Source organism: Nannobrachium achirus, assembly GCF_963921795.1.
Source record: "Nannobrachium achirus genome assembly, chromosome: 11".
Lineage (NCBI taxonomy): Eukaryota > Metazoa > Chordata > Actinopteri > Myctophiformes > Myctophidae > Nannobrachium > Nannobrachium achirus.
Genome location: NC_137820.1, coordinates 18971459 through 18992519, shown reverse-complemented (window position 1 = coordinate 18992519; position 21061 = coordinate 18971459). Strand labels below are relative to the sequence as shown.

At 45.7% G+C, this 21061-nt stretch overlaps 1 protein-coding gene across 1 annotated transcript in view; it reads right to left on the bottom strand.

Annotated features, from left to right (window-relative positions):
• Positions 1–21061, bottom strand: part of igf1ra (insulin-like growth factor 1a receptor) — a gene marked incomplete at both ends in the record, with an annotated part of 148875 nt that overhangs the window by 24548 nt on the left and 103266 nt on the right. The window contains 8 exons of the mRNA XM_080737362.1: positions 3913–4120; positions 5862–6029; positions 7209–7441; positions 8175–8301; positions 8798–9006; positions 13058–13202; positions 14554–14690; positions 16978–17284. Coding sequence (XP_080593488.1) covers positions 3913–4120; positions 5862–6029; positions 7209–7441; positions 8175–8301; positions 8798–9006; positions 13058–13202; positions 14554–14690; positions 16978–17284 — 1534 coding nt within the window. The remainder of the gene's footprint in view (positions 1–3912; positions 4121–5861; positions 6030–7208; positions 7442–8174; positions 8302–8797; positions 9007–13057; positions 13203–14553; positions 14691–16977; positions 17285–21061) is intronic.

Here is a 21061-nt window from a genome sequence, read left to right as displayed (position 1 = left end):
ATCACGCATTACAGCAGCAGGTAACAGGGGCTGTAATTGACCAGTCAGCTGTTGCAGACTGAATATACCAGAAGGTCCCCTAGGCATACAGACGGATAACCTTCCTCCTTGCTGTGTGTGTGTGTGTGTGTGTGTGTGTGTGTGTGTGTGTGTGTGTGTGTGTGTGTGTGTGTGTGTGTGTAACTGTGTGTAACTGTGTGTAACTGTGTGTAACTATTCTCTCCTCCAGTCAATCAGTCTGCCTTCCTCTCTTTCCACCCGTCTGTCGAGGCTCCCTGGCCAGCTCGATGGGGATCTTCCCTCTTCCCTCATTCATTTAAATTCCAGATGGCTTCGCTGTACATTTCCTGGCAGCTGGCTCACTCCGAAAACCCAAAAGCCCGTAGACAAAGGGGAGCGTGTGAGGAGAGGAGGGAGGAGAATGGAGCGCCGAGTGGAGGGGGTACAGAAATGGAAAACATTTCCTCTTCTTTCTGTTTCTGTTTTCCTCCCTCACCCCCGGCTCTCTAAACCCTGAACTTTTGAAAAAACCTTCTCCGAAATCCGGGGCCTTTTCGGCGGAGCAGAGTGTGTGTGTGTGTGTGTGATAATGCTGGCTCTGTTACAGTGGAGGCCTTTGCAAACACGCAGCCTTAACCCCCCGTGGTGCAGACCACGGAGCTGCCACCCGCCTGTCTCCTGGACAGCTATACCAGGGTTCTTCTACGTTTTCAGGCCAAGGACCACTTAGTTGAGAGAAAGATGAAGCAGGGACCCCCACAACCTTTTCAGAGATTCCATAGTTTCATTGTTTGACAGCAGTGTATTTTGCATTCATGTCAATTTGTGTTTTCAGATATTTAACCACTTGAACCGTCAATACTTAATAAACTTGACCTTTCACTCTGTACTTAGTATGCTCTTTTTCCCCTCTACACCAAAGCTCTTTGCGAGGCATTGTGAGCTTGTAGATCGGCTATTTTTGGCTAAAGTTCTCAGAATATGGACGCTAGGGTTCAATGGTTTATATAGAAAAGAAAAAGGTTTCTATCACTCAGTATCTCTGTAGCCATTAAACGAAACGGGTTTCTTACATTGATGCTCCTACATCATGCAAGCACCAGTTAAAGTTACTTTCCATCCCTCATATACTGTGTGCACAGTGCACATCCCATAACCCACACACTGCACATCATTTTGGAGCTCATATCTTTGAACGGGTAAGGGCTAGTTAATATTAATTCAAACATTTGAACAAAGAATTACAAGTATTCATCAGTTCAAACCTTTCAAACATATTAGTTTGGGTCACGGGCAAACGTCTAATTTCTCTTTTGGGTCTTGAGCTAAAAACCACTGTGTATAACAAACCAACACAGCCTGCCATATAAAAGGATAATTACAATAGAATGCATTGTTTTGTTATTCTCTGGTCAATGCCATGTTGATCCAATTCAATAAGAACCGTAGAAGGAAAGGAGAAGGACGCAATATCCAGACTTTTGCGCTACAAAAACATAGATTTCTATGTATGTTTGAAAATAATACAAAAGAATTGGTACATTAACCATTTGAACCCTAGCATCCCTATTCTGAGTGGAACATTAGCCAAAAATAGCAGATCTACAAGCTTACAACGCCTCGCAGCTTGTAGATGAACTATTTTTGGCAAAGAGGTTTGTTGAGGGAAAAGAAGAGCAGTATTTGAAGTGGTTAAATGTCTGAAAACACACATTACTCCAACATGATGACAAACAAGTCTAAGCTGTCTAAGAAATCTATGAACATTTTGAATCTGCAACACAATTTTATACAATACGTAGTGGGGGGGGGGGGGGTCCCTGCTTCATCTCTCTCTCAGCTAAGGGGTCCCTGGCCTGAAAACGTTGAAGACCCCTGTTCTACATGACAAACATGATTTTGCTGCACAGTACCAGCTGAATCCACTAGAGACACTGGTGTAGCGCATTAAGATATGGATTTATCAGGTACCTGCTGAGGCCGCACAGCTGAAACTAACAAGTGCGTCAACACTCCAAATTGTCCTCAAATGAATGCTTTGGTGAGGCGGCGAGCGGCACACCACCGACACACAAACACACTCTCAACCACGCGCGCACACACACACTTACATGCATGCGTGTGCAAGGGGTTGTGTATATAAGAAAAGAAGCGAGTGTGTGGGAGAAGGAAAAGGGGGGCCTTGAGTCTTTGAAACTGTAAAACATCCACGGCCACAAGCAAGGTAAGACACAACACAGATGTGAGGAATACAAAAACCAGGGCCTTTCAGACCCCCTTAATCACATTTAGGCCTAGAATTGTTGAATGATTTAACCGGTGAAAAATAGCAGATATACAAGCTCACAGCGCGGCACCGAGTGCCGCGCTGCGAGCTTGTAGATCTGCTATTTTTGAAAAAGTCGTGAAAATGTGTTGCAAATGTTTGAATATATGTATTTTTAAAGCGAACGTTTCAAACTCAAATTTTGCTTCTGGGTGGTAACTGGAACGAAATATTTTGAGATGCGGGTCCGTGGCCAAATACATGTCATTTTGGGGGTCCTTCACATGAAAAGGTTTGAGAACCACTGACATAGTAGTCTCTCAAGAACAGACTAAACTGAGCTCCAGTTAAGTGAAAAGGACCTTTTCTTTGACGATGGCTAGAGCCAGATTACTGGCATAGAAACATAGGGTTTTTCAAAAAATCTTGAAAGGATTCAAAAGACACTCATAGAATCGGGTCCAAATTCAAATTTTCACGTTTTTTCAAAAATAGCAGATCTACAAGCTCGCAGCGCGGCTGTGAGCTTGTATATCTGCTATTTTTCAATAGTTAAAGCATAAAACAACGATACACAATATAGTGTACCCCGTTCTGAACGGGTTAATCACGTCTCTCTGCTGGGTTTGTTTGCGCTGCCTAAATTGCTGCCTGCTAAGGGTCCTAACATATCTCCGTGCCGCCGTTGCCGTGGCAATGGAGAGCACGACAAGAACGCGAGGCGGTGCTTTTGGATCCAGCGCTCAGCGGGTCTCCTCATCAGCGCGACCTGACAAAGCGGGTCTCAGATCCTGCCAGGCCCCCACAGCGCCCCCCCCGGCCACCCCACCACCCCCTCTCCTCATTTTTAACCTTTACGGTAAAATCAAAACAAGCCCACAGCATGGCCCTTTGATGAGGAGAGGAGGAGGTCTGGGAAACGGGGAGCTGTTAAACCATTTATAACGGGTACACATTATTGTGTAAATGTGTATCATTATGTTATGCTTTAACTATTGAAAAATAGTTAAAGCATAACAGATATACAAGCTCACAGCACTCTACAAGCTCTACAAGCTGCGAGCCTGTGAGCTTGTAGATCTGCTATTTTTGAAAAATCGTGAAAATTTGAATTTGTACCCGATTCTATAAGTGTCTTTTGAATCCTTCTAAGGTTTTTTGAAAAACCTATGTTTCTATGTCAGCAATCTGGCTCTAGCCATCGTCAAAGAAAAGGTCCTTTTCACTTAACTGGAGCTCAGTCAGCCTGTTCTTGAGAGACTACTATGTCAGTGGTTCTCAAACCTTTTCATGTCAAGGACCCCCAAAATGATATTTATTTGGCCACGGACTCCCATCTCAAAATATTTAGTTCCAGGGACCCCCCAGAAGCAAAATTTTAGTTACAAACGTTTGCTTTGAAAATACATATATTCAAAGATTTGCACACGTTTTCACGACTTTTTCAAAAATAGCAGATCTACAAGCTCGCAGCGTGGCACTCGGTGCCGCGCTGTGAGCTTGTATATCTGCTATTTTTCACTGGTTAAAGCATTCAATAATCCTAGGCCTAAATGTTTTAAACGACGGTGAAGGAGGTCGCTCGGAGGAGGTCCATGCCCTGGGCGGGGATCGTGGCAAAAAACGTTAGCAGCTTGATGCTGTACCTGGGCAGGAAGATGGCGTTGTGAAGGAAGTTCTCGAAGACCTTCAGGAAGACTCGTTCGTCCTTCTCTCGGTCCTTCTCCTCGGGGGTCTTGGGGCAGACGCAGCACGGACCCTTCTCGCCCCCGGCCAGGTCCGACTTGGTGGGCTTGGTGTGCTCCTCCGTGTCCGAGAGGCCCGTGGCCGAGATGCGGATAGGCATCTTCAGTTCTGTTTGCAAAAGAAGAACAGGAGAGTTCAGTACAACATCGTTCAACAGGTGTGTACACCTGATCGTAATACATCTTGTATGGCACTGGTGGGTCGGGTTCCTGGGAACCAAAGTACTTTTTTTTTTTGCAATTCTTTATTTAGGAAAATGTATGTACATCCTGTCACAAAATTCCATCTATATATATATGCATGTATAACATTGGTAGAGGATAAAACTCTTCCTAAAGTACCTTCCATTTTCTTTCTTTTTTTAACAATCAAGTTGCACTTAAAGTGAATTCACATGGACAAAAAACATAAAAAAGGAAATAAAATACAAAATAAAAATATGAACTATATACATTGAGGACAGGGAAGCTGACATGAAAAAGAAAATATCAGAAAAACCAAAGAGACAATAAACACATCTTTAAAAAAAATGTCTCCAAAGTACTTTTTATTCTAGCTTAGTAACAGGGACATTATCTGTCTGGGACAATGCAATTAATGTGGATTACTACTCATTTTCGGGATTATAACAATGTCATTACTATGTAACATGTAACATGTTACATGGGGGGGGGGGCATAAGGGGGATCTACTGTATGTTGCAACGGTTTTCCACCTTCTGCAGTTCCGAGCAAAGGAAAGAAAACTCGCTATGCAAGTAAATCCTGGTAGTTTATAATGGCATTTGGTTATAATATATTCTCTTTCCCAAGACGTAGCACTTGTATAATATAATTAAATTGTCTGGAAAAAGCTCAAACGAGTCCTAATTGTATTCAGCTGGAGTTGAGATTCACCATGCATTGTCTGCGGGGCCGCCTAGAGGGCGTGCCAGAGAGCGCAGAACATCGTCCAAACATCGCTGACCACATGACATGACCCTTGTCCTGATCTAAACAGCAGAGCAGCGTGGAACCTTGTTCAAAATGAGTGGTAATCCCCTTGAACTACCTGTCAGAATAGAGATCTATAGCAATGCAGTTTCACAACTCAGATGATGAGAAGCTCTGCAGTAAGGGCGGAGTTTCTCGTAAATGCTTATCATTTAGCATTCAGTTGAAACAGAGGCTGAAAAACTGCCAAAAGACACGCACATCCAAAGCCTACTAGTCTGGGTGCTGGAACCAAAAAACAGTACACGAACAAGAATAAAAAAGAGTCCGCACACACCAATTGATGCTCCCAAGGTATAGTTTAGAGCAGGGGTCTTCAACGTTTTCAGGCCAAGGACCCCTTAGTTGAAAGAGAGATGAAGCTGGGACCCCCACAACCTTTCCATAGATTTAGTTTCATTGTTTGACAGCACAATCATCAGTGTATTTTGGATTCATGTAAATTTGTATTTTCAGATATTTACACTTGAGCCGTTAATACTTAATAAACTTGACCTTTCATTCTGTACTTAGTCTGCTCTTTTTCCCCTCTACACCAAACCTCTTTGCCAAAAATAGCCGATCTACAAGCTCACAACGCCTCGCGCTGCGAGGCGTTGTGAGCTTGTAGATCTGCTATTTTTGGCTAAAGTTCTCAGAATATGGACACTATAGGGTTCAAGTGGTTAATTTCTATCACAAAAACATTTGGAGGACCCCTTGTAGTAACTCTGAGGACCCCCTAGGGGTCCTGGACCCCCTGTTGAAGACCCCTGGTTTAGAGAGAGAGAGAGAGAGAGAGAGAGAGAGATTGAGAGGTGTTCATGAAGTAAAGGCATCATGGAGAAGAGGTTATGATGAATAAATGTACTGAAGACCTTTGGAGCAGTAGTTGTGTAGGTAGAGTTCCCTGTCCTCGGGCTGCTGCTGCCAACGGACCAGGTAGAAGGTCAGGTTGCCATTGGGGGAGAGTGGAGGCGCCCACTTCACCACCAGCTTGGTGGAGGAGTTGGCGTACGCGCGGGTATCCTTTGGCATCGATGGCTCTGTAGTAAAGGCAGATGTTAGGTAACGTTAGCAATTGAAAAAAGGCTGCCCTGGCATTTCTCAGTGGCGCCCATACAGTGAACCAGGCCGACAACTGAACAAGGGCTTCGGACCGGCCTAAAGTTTCTATTTATTTGAGAACATCTAACTTAGTATATACAATATACGTTTATATGCAAGTAAGACGCCCTAAGGCAGAGAAGTGACCGTCAGGTCGCATTGAAACAACAGTGCTTCTGGCAATTCATGTGAGAGCCAATCAGCGACACGCCACAGACCCATGTGGGTGAGTGTTACACCAAATGTGTTACTCACAACCTTTTGTGACCTGCCTTCATGGACGGAATGGGAGGGAGGAACTAAAGTCGATAGGTAACAAAATGTTCTGTGACTCACGGACATGAGCGTGACGGACACATGAGTGTGACTCACGGTACATGAGCTGGACGTTTTCATACATACCTGACGGTCGCAATTTTTTTTTATTTAACCACTTAAGCCTTATTAAAATGTAATACAAATAGCTAGTCTACAAGCTAACAATGTGGGGCAATGCGACACATTGCAAGCCAAACATTAAGCGACATATTGGCAGTGTCGGGGAAGTTACTTTGAAAGCGTAACTTGTACAGTTACAAGTAACTCACCATGGCAGTAACTTGATCAAGTTAAAGTTATACCCCTAGAGAAATATAACCTATAAAGTTTCAAGTTACATAGAAAAAGTAACTTGAGTAACTTGAGTTACTTTTTTTCAGCATTAAATTGAGAATGTACATTTGGTGTACATGAAACAAAATATCATATTCTACAAAAAAAGTCACATGCCAGCAGAAATATGCCTCTCAACTGAGTTTTATGTTTTATTTCAAAAAGGTTGACATTTTCTTTAGTAAACATCTGTGTTCCTAAAATAAAGTGAAAAAAAAAAATGAAAAAAAAAAAATCTGGGCATTTGATCGTCAATCTTCACAAAACTTAAATGTAAAATTATAACTTCGCTTGTAACTTCTTGTAACTCGAGCCAAAAAAATGACCCAAAAAGTATCTCAGTTACTTGACGAGTTACAGAAATACGAAAGTAACTCAGTTACCAGCAAGTCACAGCAAAATGTAACTTAGTTAACATCCCCAACACTGCATATTGGTCTGGCGCTATTGCACGCGGTCAGTCTTACGCGACGGGCTGGTGCGGATGTAGAGCACGTCGCTCTTGGCCCCGACGGTGTGCTTGTCCTCCACCCGCAGGGTGATGGCCCTGACAAAGATGGCGTACTGGGTCCAGGGCTTCAGGCCCTTGAGGAGCACCCGGGGGTCCGTCTTGTCCTGAGGGAGGTCCACGTCCACCATGGTCCAGCTGTTGGAGCCGCAGCCGTCCGCGCCGTCGAATTCCGTGATGTTCTGGAAGGGGCTGGTATGGACAAAGAGTCAAACAGTACATCAGCGTGTTCCATTGTCATAACACAGTGGTCCTCAACCTTTGCTGGCCGCGACACCCAAAATAATCATATTTTACGAGCACTGAGAGTTGAGGAATTACATTTTGTGTAACACGGTTCTATTGTGAAAATAGCCGATCTACATGCTCACAACGCCTTGAGGCGTTGTGAGCATGTAGATCGGCTATTTTCACAATTTCTGCCTCTAGAGGTGTGCAGAGATACCCTCTGTCTATACACTTAAACATTATGTTGGTTTGTTTACTGTTGAGAGAGAAAACAATGTTGTACATTAAGTTAATCATCTTGGGACGCCTCAAAATAATTTGTCCTGACACACAGGTCTGCTGTCATAACCGACGGATGTGTATTATGTGTAAACGTGTAAATACAGGTATGTAGATATATTTGTTTTCTTGCTTGATCTCCCCCCTATCTTCTTCCGTCTCTTTCTTCTATGGAAATAACCATAGGAAGGGAACTATGCACCCACTTCTTTACTTCAGCAAACCTGTGATGTGACAATAAAGCTGAACCTACACCAGAGAGTGTCAGTTACTGTGATCACAGAAGCACACAGATCTCCTTAACGTCGCTGTAGGGTGGAATCCATGTACGTTGTTATCTTTCGTTCTTATTTTAAGTGAAAATAGATGCGAGGCGTTGTTGTGAGCTCAACAATGTACTGTGCAGTGCTGTACTCACGACTCCTTGTAGTAAACTACAAAGCTGATCAGATCTCTGTAGTCTGGCGGTCGGTAGCGCTCCCAGGTGAGTTTGATCAGGTTGCTTGTGGTGCTGTTGGACTTGAACTTCAGTATGTGGCTTTCACCTGCAATGACAGGGCAAGAACATTGCTAGGATAAACATGCACACACTACAGCACTGCACTACACTGCAGCTGTCTGAATGTCCAAACACAGACAGTAAGACAGACAGACAGACAGACAGACAGACAGACAGACAGACAGACAAACCACTTTAACCATTATTTTATGCTTTAACTATTAGAAAATATCAGATATACAAGCTCACTGGGAGCTTGTAGTTCTGCTCTTTTATATTCGGGTCAAAAATATATTTTTTGACTCCATAAATGTCTTCTAAATCCTTCTTCCAAATCAGCGGTTCTCAAACTTTTTCATGTCAAGGACCCCCAAAATTACATGTACCGGTATTTGGCCGCGAACCCCCATCTCAAAATATGTTGTTACAGGGACCCACCCAGAAGCAAATATTTGAGTTACAAATGTTTGCTTTTAAAAAGATATATTCAAAGCAAAGAAAATGCATGATTTTTCAAAAATAGCAGATCTACAAGCACTCACAGCTTGCTCTATCGCCATTGTTACGGAAGTCGCCCTCCTGCGGCTTCTCGGCGATGCCCGTCTTTTCCCACATCTTGTGGATCTCTGACATGCACAGTTTGGGGTTTTGCCGGAAGAACAGGCGTCCGGCCTTGATGGTCAGGTTGTGCTGGTTCCAGTCCCATAGGAGCTGCAGGTGCTGGTTGTCAATGGCTGAGAATGCATACATCCTGATGAGGGGGAGAGAGATAGAGAGAGGTCACAATGAGGTTAAGAGAGGGTTCATGTAATGTAGCGGGGTGGTTTTCAAAGTGGGGTCCAGTGGGGTCTTGTATATCAGCTATTTCCCGTAGAAAAACCACAGCATAAAGTGAATGGCAAATCGAGTGGCAAAGTGAGTTGCAAAGTGAGTTTAATGTGGTTTAACGCAATCAGATAGGACTTTTCTTTTTCCATGGATGGGCTGTCAAGAAAGTCGTTTTTTTTTTTGCCACTCAGTAGGCGTTCCGCGTAACTTCCTGGTATGATGATGATGTCATGCGCATACCCTCTATATCAGGGTTCCCCAATTAGTTTTCCCTAAGGGCCGAATTATGTCTAGGGTACCAAGCCGAGGGCCACAACATTGCAGGGGGCGACGGTGGCGTTCCCACTACTCCAGTGACAGTTTTCGTCGTTGTCGGGTGAAACTCTTGTATGTCCAAAACCGTTCATTTTGAATTTATCATCTATCTATAAATGCGAGAAGTCTCTGCGTGTGTGTTTGTAATCTGCGTATCTCGAGAACCGTTCGTCCCACCGGCTTCAGATTCGGCACGCGCGTTCCCCGCCGCGGCACGGAGTGCAGTGCCGGGCCTCGGCCCGACCCGACGCGCGGTTTTCCCTAACCGGCGCGAAACGTTCGGAATCTCCTTATGCGGAAATCGGTGCAAAATCGGCGCACGCGCTGACTCATTGTGACATCACTGCAGTGCCGGGCGCAAGCGCTGAGTCATTGTGACATCACTGCAGGCAGATACAGGCAAGTAGTAACTGCTGCAACCTGCGGGAAGGCGTCTGCGAGACCTGGGTCTGCAAACAGGTCTGCAGTGCAGACCTGTTTGCAGACCCAGCACTGCAGACCCAGGTCAACCTCTCTACTGCTCCCAGTGGCAGCCTTAGCTCCAGGCGGAGCCGCTCGATTGTCCACGACATTGCAAGCGGCGCGAAGGCCAGCGGACCTTGGTCCTGCTCTTCGCCCCCGAGCGCCGCAGGCGCGAGTGGCCGCGAAGAGCGGGCCAGGGCCGCGCGGCCGGCGGAGCGCCGCGCGAGTTACGAAGCCGTGGTGAATGCAATCGTTCTATTTATGCCCAGGCCGTAAGGCCTGGGCAAGCCCACGATAAACGCCCTGTCCAAGTGACTACAATGTCTGCACAGTCACCGAAGCACTAGGGGGCAGTCAAGTAGTATGGGGTCTGCAAACCCGTGTCTTCAGACCCACGTCTGCAGACATGCTGCATGCAGACTTCCCGCAGGCTGCAGCGGTTAGCTTCTCGATACAGGGGCCTAGCCTCGACCCGACAGACTGAGATCTCCATATATGGGCATATGGGCAGATACAGAGATCTCCATATATGGGCAATACAGGGGCCTTGCCTCGACCCGACAGATATCTCCGTATATGGGCATAAAAGGGACACAGACAGATATATCTCCGTATATGGGCATAAAAGGGACACAGACAGATATATGGGCATAAAAGGGACACAGACTGAGATCTCCATGACAGATATCTCTGTATATGGGCATAAAAGGGACACAGACTGATACAGAGAATGGGCATATGGGCAGATACAGAGATCTCCATATATGGGCATATGGGCATAAAATGGACGCAGATATATGGGCATAAAAGGGACACAGACTGAGATCTCCATATATGGGCATATGGGCAGATACAGAGATCTCCATATATGGGCATATGGGCATAAAAGATGGACACAGATAGAGTATATGGGCATAAAAGGGACACAGACAGATACAGAGATCTCCATATAATGGGGTTTGCATTCGTATATGGGCATAAAAGGGACACAGACAGATATATAGGCATAAAAGGGACACAGACTGAAATCTCCATGACAGATATCTCCGTATATGGGCATAAAAGGGACACAGACTGATACAGAGAATGGGCATATGGGCAGATACAGAGATCTCCATATATGGGCATATGGGCATAAAATGGACGCAGATATATGGGCATAAAAGGGACACAGACTGAGATCTCCATATATGGGCATATGGGCATAAAAGATGGACACAGATAGAGTATATGGGCATAAAAGGGACACAGACAGATACAGAGATCTCCATATAATGGGATTTGCATTAAAGGGTGGGGCATTCATTCCCTATTTACATCGTTCCCGAGTTGGCCAGGTCGCAAACTCCATATATGGGCATAAATGGGCACAGGCAAACAGATGGTCAAACCAGGTACAGAGATCTCCATATATGGGCAGAAAATGGACGTAGACAGACATATCTCTCCATATATGGGCATAAATGGACACACGCAAACAGATGGTCAAAACGGATCCTATGACAACAGGTATAATGGGGTTTGCATTAAAGGGCGGGGCATTCATTCCCTATTTACATTGTTCCCGAGTTGGCCAGGTCGCCGACTAGACGCTCGGCCGCCCGAAGGGCGGCCGAGCTTCTAGTTTTAAAAATGATTTGAACTAGTGAAAACAGCCGATCTACATGTAGATCTGCTGTTTTCACTACTTTTGTGCGACGGCCTTGTAGGATTTGCGAAAGAACGTACAAATTTGGAGATACGAGATTTCCACCCGACAACGACGATATACTAGTGTTGTTGCTGCTCTTATACCACCATTATTACTGGGGTTGGTGGGGGCCAGACAGTTGCCCCCCGCGGGCCGCAAATGGCCCGCGGGCCGCCTATTGGGGAACCCTGCTCTATATGGTAATTTTACTTTGGCAAACACGTGCATATATATATATATATCACAAGAGATTAAGAAGTTGTCAGAAATGTTGTCGAGGAGGAGCGAGGATATCTTTCCACCTGGTGGTGGTGTGAGTGCTAACAGGGGCAGACGTCAAGGGGAGCTCGGGTTTCCGCGAGTGGTTGCGGGCGCGTCGGTGCGCATGCTGAGACAGACATTAGACAGGGCACTGCCCCTGTCATCCCTGTAGCCCGGCATGAGCACCTCAAGAACGAGGGGAATGCCGTGCCCTCAGCCACAGCATTCCACCGGCTGAAACCCTACTCTGGGAGAGTGACAACAAGAGGGCCTACAGGCTTTCCCACGCCCCCCCAGGCCACCACCAGAGACATTTTCTCTCTCTAAAGAGGGGCTCGAGTGGTGGAAATGTCATGCGATATGCCAACTAGGGCATTCACCAAATATTCCAATATTCGAAGATTCGAATATCAAAAGTCACTATTCGACGTTGTTTACCGAAGTCGAATATTCGCGTATTTCTATTTTTATTTTTTTTATTGTTTTCTCTTGGCGAGATAGGAAGTCATAAAAATGAGTTGTCAATGCCCCTGGTGGATGAATTTGTTAATGCTCTATACCAGGGGTTCTCAAACCTTTTTAGGCTGTGACCCCCAAAATAAACATATTTGAATTAGGGACCCCTACCCTGACAAGCACTTGGAATTGTAGGTATTAATGTGACTTGGTTCCACAGATAAATATTGTGAAAATAGCAGATCTACATGCTCACAACGCCTCGCAACGCGATCGGCTATTTCCACAATGTTTGCCTCTTGCTTACTTAATATTTGACAGTTTGGCCAGTCCTGTAGAATATTCGACTATTCGAATACTTTGAGGACAAATAATTTGAATACTAAAAATCACTATTCGTGAATGCCCTAATGCTAACCTGAGTGCACTCATCCACCGTGCCACACTAGCTAGCTAGCTAACCTACTGGGAAACAGACACATGAGTCGACTTATTCTGTCAACAAATAAATATACAGTATGATTGATAATGGTTACCACAGTCTCTCCAGACAGCCCAATCCAACCGAGAAAATCTTTGTTTGGGTCCATTGAAAATAATCACATGAATATGGATCATTTGATTCCAATTATATTATTGTAAAATTCAAACTGAACGCAGATGCCCAAGATTAAGATGTCCTTCTGATCTTCCTGGTGTGTTGTTGACATCCATTTACACACACACACACACGTACACGCACGCGCGCAGTCGCACACACACGCACGCACGCACACACAAAAATCCCTACCCATCCAAGAGCTCCTCTCCATTGATGTTACGCAGGTTCTTGAGAAAGGAGAGTGAGCCAAGCGTGTGGGAGTGGCGGATCCTCACATAGCCCGTCACTCTCTGGATCAACCCCATGAAGCTCTCCAGCTCAGACGCTATGTTATCTGGGGAGAGAAGATAAACAAGCACACACGCACATGCACGCGCACGCACACGCACACAGAGCACACGCACGCACGCACGCACGCACGCACGCACGCACGCACGCACGCACGCACGCACGCACGCACGCACGCACGCACGCACGCACGCACACACACACACACACACACACACACACACACACACACACACACACACACACACACACACACACACACAGAGGCAGAGCATGTGAGAACCAGGGCTCTGAGGAACACAATCAAAATCCACAGAGACCTCTCTACCCAAACACAGCAGCGCTCTGGACAAGAAATGCCCCAGTGAATAGTTTGTGTAAGCTATATCATATCGGAAGATAAGCTCGTAAGCCGCCCCGTCGACTGTGCAAATAAATGGCATTATAGCATAATGTGATAATTGAGCTGGAGTGCAGGGCCGCTGATGTCATTTCGATTCTGTGGCACACACTATAACCCCTGCTACCCCCCCACCCGCCCCTATTTTCTCAGTCTCAAGCGATAGTCATACTATGGGATAGTACCAACTAAGGTATAGCAGCAGTTTCAGCCAGCCAGCTAACATGTTGTACTGGGCTGAGGATTTGGAATCTCTGTGTCGAACCTGCATTTCCAAAGGGCGAATTGGTGATAACCCGCCCCATATTTGCATAATGGGCCCTGATTGGTCCCTCACTACTTCGGAGGGAGTGAAATCCAATCACAAGTGAGCAGTGCCAGACCAAATATATGAGGGCATTTCTTTTCTTTTCTTTTTTTGCAATGGCAGATTTGTCTGGTTTACTGCAGCATAGCATAGTATAGTAGTCCGCTATAAGGTTTAGCAAGGTGTATTGTAGTGGCATTGTGGTTTACATATACAAGTCTATTTAGTTGTGTGCCAATTCTCACCACAAATAGCTAATCTACAAGCTCAGAACTACGTGAGCTACACACGACACAATGCGCAACCAAGCATAACTCAGGCTTAAACCATCAAAACAGGGAAAGCATAAGTGTCATTTTAGATTTTTGCGTTGGCTATTCAAAAATAGTAGATCGACAAGCTCACAGCGTGTGCCATGCTGCCAGCTTGTACTTTTTTTTTTTTTTAATCTTCAAAGTGTGAGAACTACTGCATGAGGGCATTTACAGAATTGGACATCAGGACTTAATGGGTTAAATGTGACGTGATGTTGTGAGTAGCATGGTTATCATCATCAGTTACGCCACGCAGCCATGTCACGATAGCCTGCCGTAGCTGTGTTGTTGTTGTTGTTGTCACGTCACCGTACAACACTGTGTCATCATGTGGCCCAGAGAGGAGAGCGGGGGGCTGCTGTCGCACTATACTCACTCCCACGGCGGATGTTGATGTGAAGATTGCCCTTGATGATGGTGCATCCCATTAAAGACTGAGCGGCATCTACCGAGTCAATGACGGAGGTCGGGCAGATTTTATCGCACAGGCCGTCGCATGCACTGCAGAACATACTGAAAACACAGAGAGAGAGAGAGAGAGAGAGAGAGAAAGAGAGAGAGAGTGAGGAGGGGCATGTGATTGCGTAAAAGGAGGACACGGGGGGGGGAGGGGGGTGCATGGGAAAAGAAAGGAGTAACTGTCAGGGAATCTAGCGATCTAATCTAAACTTCGCCGACTAACATACGTCACCCCTGAGTGCCTCGTCCACACCCCCTCCAACTCCCTAGCATTCCAACAACGGATTCAGGCATCAATTCTCAGTGTGATACAAGGTCGGCCGCTCACACGGAGGCCTGAATCTTTTATGGGGCCTCGGCTGAACCCTGCTTGGTGAGAGAGTGACTCATTGCGCTGACCCCCCCCCCCCCCCCCCCCCCCCAAGACAAAACATGAGCAAATGTGGCCAAAATGATATGGGAGAGTCTGAGACTCTCAACATGGGGAATTTGGCAAGATGACAAACTGAAAACAGGGAGTGTAGAGTAAATTGCTGCGAGTAACAAACAAAGACTCTGTCTTATCATACATACATCAGTGTCAATTTGGTGGGTAGGTGTGTGGGGGGGGGATAAGTAAAAAGTGCAGCATTGATGAATCCCTCCAAAGCCTCCGAGATATGCTAATCCACAGAAATCCACCAATGGCCAGTCGTGAGTGCAGGGCATTAAGTTCAGCATCTTCCACTATTCCACTAAAAAGCCTGGAAAGTCTGGCCTTCAATCATTAATAGCCTTGCATGCCTTCTAGCCTCCTGGCGCTTCAGGCTCTGAGTGAGTGCTCTCTTTAAGAATGGAATGGTTATACGGGCCAGGTGAGGTAAAGTTCAGCTCTAGGTAAAAGGAATTCTTTATGTAAATTCATTCAGAATGCAAAAGTACACACTGAACCAAAAAAGTCTGTTAACACCAACTCTTTCTATGAATATTTAAGAGATGCTAAACTCTACGCTATGTTAAAAACTCTAGGACCATCTGCTACTTCTGTGAAATAATAGACCTGTGAGGTGAAACCAGGTGAAAGCAATGATCCCTTACTGATTCCCTCCCTTAGCCCCTGCAGCAATAGGCTCTGTGCATAATAACTGTAGTCCCGGTCTCCGGACCATACCTGTTTTCAGTTCAGCCTCCCATACTGTAGCTTTATTGGTGTGGCAGCGGATTGAAACGGAAACGGTCTGTTTTCACCTGCTGCCACACCAATCAAGCAACACTGGGGAATTGAACTGTAACTGGAAAAGGGGAATGTCAACTTCATGAGTATATTAGGGGGAATTGGTGATGCAACACATTGAAGAAGAGACTTTAAGCCATGTGAAGCCATTGTGGAACCTGTCACCCGATCTACTATGAATCACCCCATCCAATGTCATGAGGACCAATGTTTTGTCACAGCTGGTTTTTGCATCATTTGGACAACTATGGATAATGGAGGGTGTATGGCATTGGTTCTCAAAGTGGGGTCCGGGAACCCCCACAGGTCCTTGGTGGGGGTACCAGGGGGTCCCCAGCTAAATTAGTTAAAGTTGTACCATGTAACTTTTTTTATAAAACAAATCTTAAAATTGTCCTAACTGTTAAATCGCTAAAGTTTTAGAACACCCACTCCGTTATTTTCAGCTTCTGAAGCCTTCTCTTTATATGTTTTCTATGATCCTGGCCGTGGACCGGATTTCGCGCCAAAATGACGTAATCTGCATCATCTGTATACGTTGTGTATACGTTGCCCAATCACATCGCCGATCATGCACACATGGTACACTACCGGCCAATCACAGCTTATCTGCTCTGGTCTCCAGGAAGCGCCTCCGCTTGGCTACAGTGTTTACCATGGTGAAGGATTTTAACCTCTTAATCCACAAATCCTGGCCAGAAAATTACGTTCTACCATGCGTTCTACCCCTCCACGGATTACTATCGGTCGCGGTGGTTTGCAGCGCCGCTCCGGTGGTCCGCGACGACTCCGGCCGAAAAACGGCCGAAAAAAGCAATACCGCTACTGACCACTAGTTGAACTTACACAGTATAGCTTTAATACGCCGTCACAATCAGTTTGGCTATTCAAAAATAGCAGATCTACAAGCTCAATGCGCATAACTTCGTGCTGCGCTACAAGCTTGTATTTCTGCTAATGTTTGGAACACTTTGAATAGTTTGGATAATCTTTTTAAATAAATCTTCTCTTCCAGTTGGTCCCTGGCAAAACCTTTTCAGATGGGGGTCTGCGGCCAAACACACATCAATTTGGGGGGGTCCTTGACGTGAGATGGTTTGAGAACCACTGGTGTCTGGTACTATTTACCTGTTGCTCTCGTTGCGTGTGAAGCCAGAGGGACACTCGGGCATACACTCTCCTCCGTGGATGACAAAGTCGATGTCGCTGGGCAGGTGCACGCGGGCGCAGAGGTCCATGGTGATGCAGCGCCAGCCCTCAAACTTGTACGTGTCCGGGGGACAGTCTGGCACACAGCGGTCAGCGGCCTCGTGGTAGTAGTGGAGGCAGCCAGTGCAGGCCATGTCGTTGCCGGGCTCCGTGCAGCTTCCCAGGCACTGGCCGTGGCAACACTCCCCCTCGTCTGTGCAGGCATGCTTGCAGTTGTCTGGGCAAACTGGAGGAGACAGAGATAAAGACAGGGCCAGAGGTCACTTCGGGTGAGCGCAATAGTCTGGTACTTGCTGGCCACACAGCAAATCTGGATCACAACAAGGTCATACTGACACCAACAGATTAAACCCTGTTTTTGTTTGAACGTGGCATTGTTTCAAAAATGCGGCAAAGCACGCAGAGCAATAGATGATTATCTGAACACATTACTATAGCCTGACAACAGACCAGAGAGGCTAAGCAGGCTGTATTAAGAGGTGCATGGGGTCTCATTCCTGTCCTCTTTATACATTATATCGTCGTTGTCGGGTGGAGACCATGTATGTCCAAAACCGTTTGTTTTGTATTTATCATTTTTAAAATGATTTAAACTAGTGAAAACAGACGATCTACAAGCACACTTGTGTGCTGTTGTGTGCTATTTTCACCACTTTTGTGCGATGGCCATATGATGAAGCAGTGCTTTACTTTGCGAAAAAGATTACAAATTTGAAACTTGGAGATACAAGGTTTCTGCCCGACATATGCATGGATTCATTTCAATGCAAACACTGAGAACACTGATGAGCAGTGACGTGACAAAGAACAGTCCATGCACTGTGTTTACAAGCATCCAGGAATACGTTTGAGCCTCTGTCTGGGCTAGGGTCTCTCAAAGGTGAAGTGGAGTCAGACTTTAGGATTAGCAAGCTGTAAAACCAGCGAGCCAGGAAGTGCTGAAGAGCCAGCGAGAGTTGGATAACTCCCTCACAGACCCAGTTGGAGCGCCGGCAGGACGCAGAGTGTTTGCGCAAGGGCCCCTCTCCACTCTATGCCAGCTTTGTTAGTAAACGGCAAAGCTGGCCTCACTACAAATAAATATTAAAGTCCCGTTATACTTAGTTGTGTGCTGGTGTCGCACGTCGACAATAGCGGATCTACGGGCTCACAACGCATCACAGAGCGACGTGTTGTGAACTTGTAGATCTGCTATTTCCCTTGCACGGCACCAGTGTGCGAACAGGGATAAATCCAGGCTTTATTGCCGTTTGTAACTATCGAGGGAATACATTTTTGAGAGGGATGAGATACGAGCAGTGTCTCGCCAACGGATGGGGGAGGGGAGTCGGGAGAGAAGGAGTGACACTGTGACAGGACAGAAAGGGGTCCTGTCTAATGTCTAAAAGTGTAACTGCCTCTAGAGTACTGCCAGGGGAACACAAAGGTCCTACAGTGTCCTGACTTGGGCTGATAAACCCATTATCTCACCTCTGTACACCCCATAATTCAAACATCTTAGCAACTGCCCTGTAATATTTATCACTTTTGGAACCACCACTATAGGCCTGAGTCCTCATTAAAAACATCTGAACATATTTGGTGATCACGGTTGGACAGCTTTCAGTGAACTGGTAGGGGGAGGGAGGGGGGGCACTAATGTCTTCCATTGGTTTACCAACATTCTGCGACAGTCCCTCAACAAGACTCTGACTCAAACTGCAGCTTCCAAGGGAGGGAGAGATCAATGTTCGCAAAGGGGCCTGTGAGAGAATCGACAGCGAAACGATTGTGTGGAGGAACGCTGGGGTGTTTCAAATTAGGTTTTAGCGAACATGAATAACAGAATGCTCTCTGTGTTTACTGAGCCTCACTTAAGGGCCCCGACCACATGGCAATGTGTTATCAATAACACACAACGCATTCCGCCCGCTTGGGACATATGTACACTTTTGCTTACAATACGAGGGGGGCTAGGGACGTGCTGTGCTCTGTTTAGAGGAGAAATGCTGAACTTTTCACCCGGAAAGCCCCTGAAAGTCCATATTTTATCGTCCTATGAAATGGCAAAATGACCAATCGTCTAAGTGTCAACAACTCTGACGAAACCAGGCAGGCACCTTGCCAAATCACTGGAGGTCTTAACGACAACACGTGATGGGTTGCTTGGGCCGGTTGTTCATGATCACCAATGATCCCCTCATCCAGGCATTAAGGCATAAGTTAAGTTGGATTATTTCACAGTTGTAATAAACCGCTTGTTATGAAAATTCCATCTGACTTGCAGAGAGATAAGAGCATTTTCCAGTGAACACTATGGTGACTGTTTTGTTGTGCATGTGCCAAAACGTCTCTGTCGGCTGGAAACCTCAGATGTCCAAAACTGTTTGGACAAAACTGAAAAAGTAGCAGATCTACAAGCTTAGAACGTGGCGCTTTGCAGCGCATTTCGAGCTTGTGGATATGCTACTTTTGATTCTTTTGTGCATTGCTGTAGTATGATAGGGCAGGGGTCTTCAACAGGCCAAGGACCCCTTAGTTGAGAGAGAGATGAAGCAGGGACCCCCACAACCTTTTTTCATGGATTCCATATTGTTTCATTTTTTTAAAGCACAGTCATTAGTGTATTTTGGATTCATGTCAATTTGTGTTTTCAGATATTTAACCACTTGAACTGTCACTATACAGAACTTCTCCCCTCTACACCAAACCGCTTTTTTTTTTGGGGGGGGGGGGTAAAATGGTAACGTCGTCCGGATCGGGAATCGAACCAGCGACGCCGCGGCAACCGTGCCAATGTGGCGATCCAAGGGAGCGCAAGGCGTTGAGCTTGTAGATCGGCTATTTTTGGCTAAAGTTCTCAGAATCTGGTTAAGAATCTGGCAAAAAAAAGGAGATACATTTTTTTTTTCTATAACACAAAGATTTGGAGGACCCCCTGTAGTTATTCTGAGGACCCCCTAGTGGCCCCGGACCCCCTGTTGAAGATCCCTTAACGACAAAAAAAGCACAAAACGTTAGAATGGGGAGATAGGAGGTTCTGCCCGACAGCAAGGAAAAGGCAACTGTATAATGGGGCCATTACCCAAAACACGTCAGGGTGCACCAGGGGTAAAGGAAGAGTGTCCCTCTGCCAGCTCCTCTTGAGACGCTGCAGGTCAGGGTGGCCTCATTTCACTGAGGTCCACTCCAGTGAAAAGCACCCAGATGTCTTGTAACCGTAGGAATGCTTGCAAGGAGCTCTTGCTGCTCTTTTTACACTACAACAACTACCGCAGTGGTGTAACTAAGTACATGTTTTGTGTACTTACTGCACTTAAGTACAATTTTGACGTACTGTACTTTTACTTTGCTGAAGTATTTCCAATTTTCAGTACTTTTACTCCTATACTCCACTACATTCCAGAGACAAATATTGTACTTTTATTCCAATACAATCTTTTGAAAACTTTAGCTACTATAGTTAACTTGGTAGATTTTGATTATTATTTAAAAAAAATACATACATTAACCACTTCAGCCATTTCGGCCAAGCTCACAATGCGTCGCAATGCTTGTATATGTAGGTATTGTATTGTATTGTATTGTAATGTATTTCCCAGAGATTTGTAGGTGCCTATAGGCCCACCCATTTTGTTTTTGTGCCCACCCAAAAAGGAGAAAAAAAGCACAACAACTAAAATAACATAACATAATGTGGACGCAATGTCTGCATTCAAATTCACTGTTAAGCTGCCAAGTTAGGCACTGCCACTGCAGGGTGTCAATTTCTTACTGTGGTTAGAGACAACAACCTGTCTATCTACTCAACCAATACACATTTATTGTGCTGCTAATCATGTGTGTTTGTGGTGTGTTCTGATGCAACAGATTATTTACATTTTTGGGTAGGTGTCTAGTACCCAAATAGACACCTGACCCAAATCGCGCAAGGAAACCCGGCCTGACCCGGGAAAAACACACAAAAACATGCATGTGTGCCCACCCACATTGTCCCAAGGCTAGCCTGTTGTTAAATCCTGGC